This window comes from Cibotium barometz, chromosome 11 (assembly GCF_041138505.1).
Source record: "Cibotium barometz isolate CiBa-2024 chromosome 11, ASM4113850v1, whole genome shotgun sequence".
NCBI classification, from domain to species: domain Eukaryota; kingdom Viridiplantae; phylum Streptophyta; class Polypodiopsida; order Cyatheales; family Cibotiaceae; genus Cibotium; species Cibotium barometz.
In genome coordinates, this window is record NC_141056.1 from 38830356 (window position 1) to 38834580 (window position 4225).

Sequence of the window (4225 nt, forward strand, 5' to 3'; positions counted from 1 at the left end):
TTTTAAAAATAATAAAGGCTATTTATTTCCTTGGTTAAAGAGGGCTTGTGGCTGATCATCCAAAATAAGCTTCCACGTGTGACGCAGCTCTAAACTGACACATTTTCTTTTTCTTCGAGTTAAAAATTCAAACATGAAAAGTAACCGTTGGTTCCCCCTACCCTCCCCAGCCACGTCAGCATCGTCTTGCCTCACCTAAACATGCATTTTTGAAACCTTTTTGCTCTTGCACAGACTGCTTGGCTATGGCGGCGTCTAAGGAGAACCACTCTTGCTCTTCTTCTGCTGCGCATCCTCCTCGAAATCCTTGCTCTCTGCGTTCACCTCTATCTCCAATCCACCACAACAACTCTCCTGCTCGCCTTCCCGAACACTCTACTCCTGCTTCTCGCCGCCCTATCAGAGATCCCAACAGACCCCTTCTTCCACCTCATGGCGTTCGAAGCCCCCCCCTCCTTTGCTCCCATGCCCCCAGCCCTCCCCTTCCGCGCTCTCCAAACCCTGGCTCCGTCGGGCGCAAGCTTCTCAAAGATAGCGCCGTCTTAGACCCTGTTTCTCGCTTCAAACCTCAGAAAGACCGTAATACTGCCCCTCCCCGCAACAAGAGCTCCATCCAAGTCTCCAACCCTGCCCAAACCAAGCGCCAGACGCAGCTCTTCCTGCAGAAAACCTCTCATAACCCATTCGCTGTGGAGAAAGCAGGGGCTTTCAACCACAAATGGCTTGAGAAAACCGAGAGCGAGAAGTATCAGAAGCCATGCCGCCGGAAATGGCGAAGATTTCCGAGAGAAAGCGTCCTCCGGTCGCTTCGCGGAGACAGCCAGGGGGGCTTCTTGGGACTCGCTGCAGCAGGCATGGGGGGCCTTGATAGGCATGCAAACCCTAGCTCAACAGGTCCAAACCCTAGCCCGACAGAAGCAGAGTTGCTGCTTGAAGGTCAATTCATGGAGGAAAACCTCTGCCATGATCTGTCTTTTGATGTGTTTGCCGGAGCAAAATTCCCAGCGGCGATGGCAGACAATCATTTTCTTGTGTCGAATCCTCCAGCCCCGGGTGCGTCAGAGATCGGTCTGAGAGATGAAGAAGCGAAGCAGGAAACCCTAGATTCCCCTGCTGAAAACCCCGTAATTTTGATTGTACCGGCCGACAAAACTTCAACCACAACTCTCTCTGTTGACGAAACCCTAACCCTAGCCCCCCCGATTGACAGTACCCTTACACGAACCATCCCTGCTGACAGTGTCCTAACCCTAACCCCACCAGGTGACAAAAGCCTCACCCTAACTTCACCGGCTGACAAAAATCTTACCCCTCCCATGCAGCCAACGCAGTCCCCAGATTTTATCAAAAGGGAGGGCATGCGAGGATTGTTGCCCCTCGACGGCAAGTGCTATGCAGTCCCATGCGGCTTGGTGAAAGACAGGAGAAAATGCAAGCCTAGAGGAGTGCTAACAGTGGACGCAGGCCACGAGACTCTGAGCTCAGCAGAGTCAGAATTAGGGTTAGGGTTTTGCCAGACTGCACAGGAGATGCCCACTCCTGCTGTAGCCTCTGTAGAATGGATGCTTGATGAGAGAAGAAACTTGGGTGGGGATTCCAGCCCTGATTTTGCTTCCACATCCACAGATTTGTGCAGGATGAGCTTTCCAAGGCTCTCACCATCTCACTTTGATGCATTATCTGAGGAGGAAACTGACATAAAATCTTACCAAGGCGATGGAGATGCGCTGAAGGTGGGACAGAGGAGCCTCCTTCAGGCATCTATGTCTGTCTCAGGCTATGAGTGGGCAGCGTCATCATCTCAAGGTATGCACTCTTCTTGTCGCACAGAAGCCAGTTCTGCTAACCCCAGGCGGTCCATAGTCTTTGATGACGAAGCTGTGGACAATAATCGAATGAAAGCTGATTGCTTTCCAACTAGGTTTGGATCCAATATCATGCACAACATTTTATTTGAAGAAGCTGCAGAGAAATCAGATCCATCTAGTGTTTTTTCTGACGAGGAAGGCGGAGAACGCTTGCCCATGCAAGATCTGGTCCCTTCAGAGGGAAGCCCTCCTTTTGAATACTCCCTTCTGAGCTCCCTTAAAGCCGTGGATTCTTCAAAAGTGAATGAGAGCTCCTGGTCCAAGTGTCTTCCGGAGGAGGTAATGGTTTCAATATCAGGCCCAATGGACTCCTCATTGTCATCTCAGGACCATGATTTTGATGCTCATTCTGTAGTTCCTTCCATCACTGCAGCAGCAGGCAACCGTGCTGGCCCTGTTGTATGCTTTCAAGGTGGAAAAGCCTTGCAAAAGATGGATTGCAGGCCATTTGACATCGCTGCAGAACTTCATCAGCCCAGCAGTGATATCTCATCACGAATTGCCATGGCAAAATTTCTGTGTAACATTACAGCCACTTACCTAGATGATATAGCAACATGCTTGGGAAAAGGAAGGGCTGATGTTGATGCCAGAAGAAGACCAGAGAATGAGATCAATGAAAGTTTGTATGATCACTTGGATGGGCTGGATAACTTCAGCCTTGAGCAGTCCTCTCTGTTGGCAGGGAGGAGGAAAATGGCTGAATGCTGCTCTTTGTTAAGAGGACTTACTCTGGAAACAACAAAATCCAGAGAAAATAGCAGTACGTCCTCCGAATGCTCGGTAAACCAGCCCTCTCCTTCATCAAATGAGGATACTGCTGACTCCTCATTGGCTCACTTTAATGCAAGGCGCTTGCTTGTGCCATCTGATGACAGAACATGGTGCAACTTATCCCCCTCCCTCGCCAGAAGCTCTCTTGAGCTGGTCTCCTCACCATGCAGTAGTATGGAAGATGACCCATTCAAAAAATTGACAGTGACCCCTACGCCAACAGAACCTGCAATGAAAGCAATGCAGGGTCCTATGTCCGCCAGCAGCCTCAAGGAGGTGGCTTGGTTACCCAGCAGAGGAATGGTTGCAGGTGCTTACTTCATAACGGGCCTTGTTGCAATCAGCCATACTTATCAGAAGCGTGTAAAACAAGCAAGAAAATGCACCTGAGCTGATTGACTCTTACTGGAAACATGAAGGTCAGTAAGAGTGCTCCAACTGTGCAGCTATGGCTTTGCAGTTTGGAAAGATAGTGTTTTTGTTGCTGTACTGCCAATTATGCATTGGCAAAAGCATGCAATCAACAAATCTTCTCTTGGTAATTCTTATCTCTATTACAAACATGCTTGCAAGAGAGATACTTTGATGTCTTAAATGTGGAACTTTAACTAGTAAAGGCATCTCCTTTCTACATCTTTAGTGTAGAGTCGTGCTTGCAGGCATTTTCCAAGGCTTTTATGTTGTTTTTGAGGGTTGAATGCATCGCCTGCTTGAATACTTGACAGGTTTCTGCCAGAAGTTCAGGTCAACTTGTTTAGACAAGTGTAAGCATCACTTCCTTTAACTTTCTTGAGATAAAGCAAATTTTTTGATTTAGTTATTTTACTGAACAAGCCATCAAGATTAATGGTTTGTTTCAGTGACTATGCACCTTGCTTGCATCAGGCCATGCAATAACTCTTTCAGAGTTCAATCAGGTCTAGTAATGCTGGACAGTCAAAGGCGACTTGTCTACTATCTTCCTCATTCTATGCACATTTTATATATATTTCAGTGAATGCATATTCCTTAAATCAGGCCATGCTTAACTCTTTTAGAGTGGTCAATCAGGTATAATAATGCTGCAGGACAGTCAAAGGTATAGTCTACTAACTTCCTCATCAGTGCACATATTATGTGCATCTGTATGTGCACGTCTGTTCATATATATAAATGCATGTGTCTGCATTATGTAGTATGTGTATATTTTAGAGAGAGTGAGAATGCATGTGTGTGTGTACATATATATACACGTGTGTATGTGTGTGTATATATACACACACACACATATATATATGTATATAAATACGTATGTATGTATACATATGTATGTATGTATATATGCATATACATCTGTATATACAAACATAAATATAAATAAATACATACATAAACTATTTATGTTTATAAATTAAAATGTATAAACATATCTCTCTCTCTCTCTCTCTCTCTCTCTCTCTATATATATATATATATATATATATATATATATATATATATGGATATATAGATATATATATATATATCTATATATATAAACACCTAGTAACTTGCATGCCACGCACTTGGCCTTGTCACAGCTAGAAGTGTACGAATGCTTTTCT

At 45.3% G+C, this 4225-nt stretch overlaps 1 protein-coding gene across 1 annotated transcript; it reads left to right on the forward strand.

Moving 5' to 3' along the window:
• The first annotated feature begins 212 nt into the window (after positions 1 to 212).
• On the forward strand, positions 213 to 3218 carry LOC147634155 (GPI-anchored adhesin-like protein). The gene has a single exon (XM_086804548.1). It carries the CDS (start codon positions 246 to 248, stop codon positions 3030 to 3032), a length of 2787 nt encoding a protein of 928 aa, XP_086660674.1. The 5' UTR covers positions 213 to 245; the 3' UTR covers positions 3033 to 3218.
• Positions 3219 to 4225: the final 1007 nt, after the last annotated feature.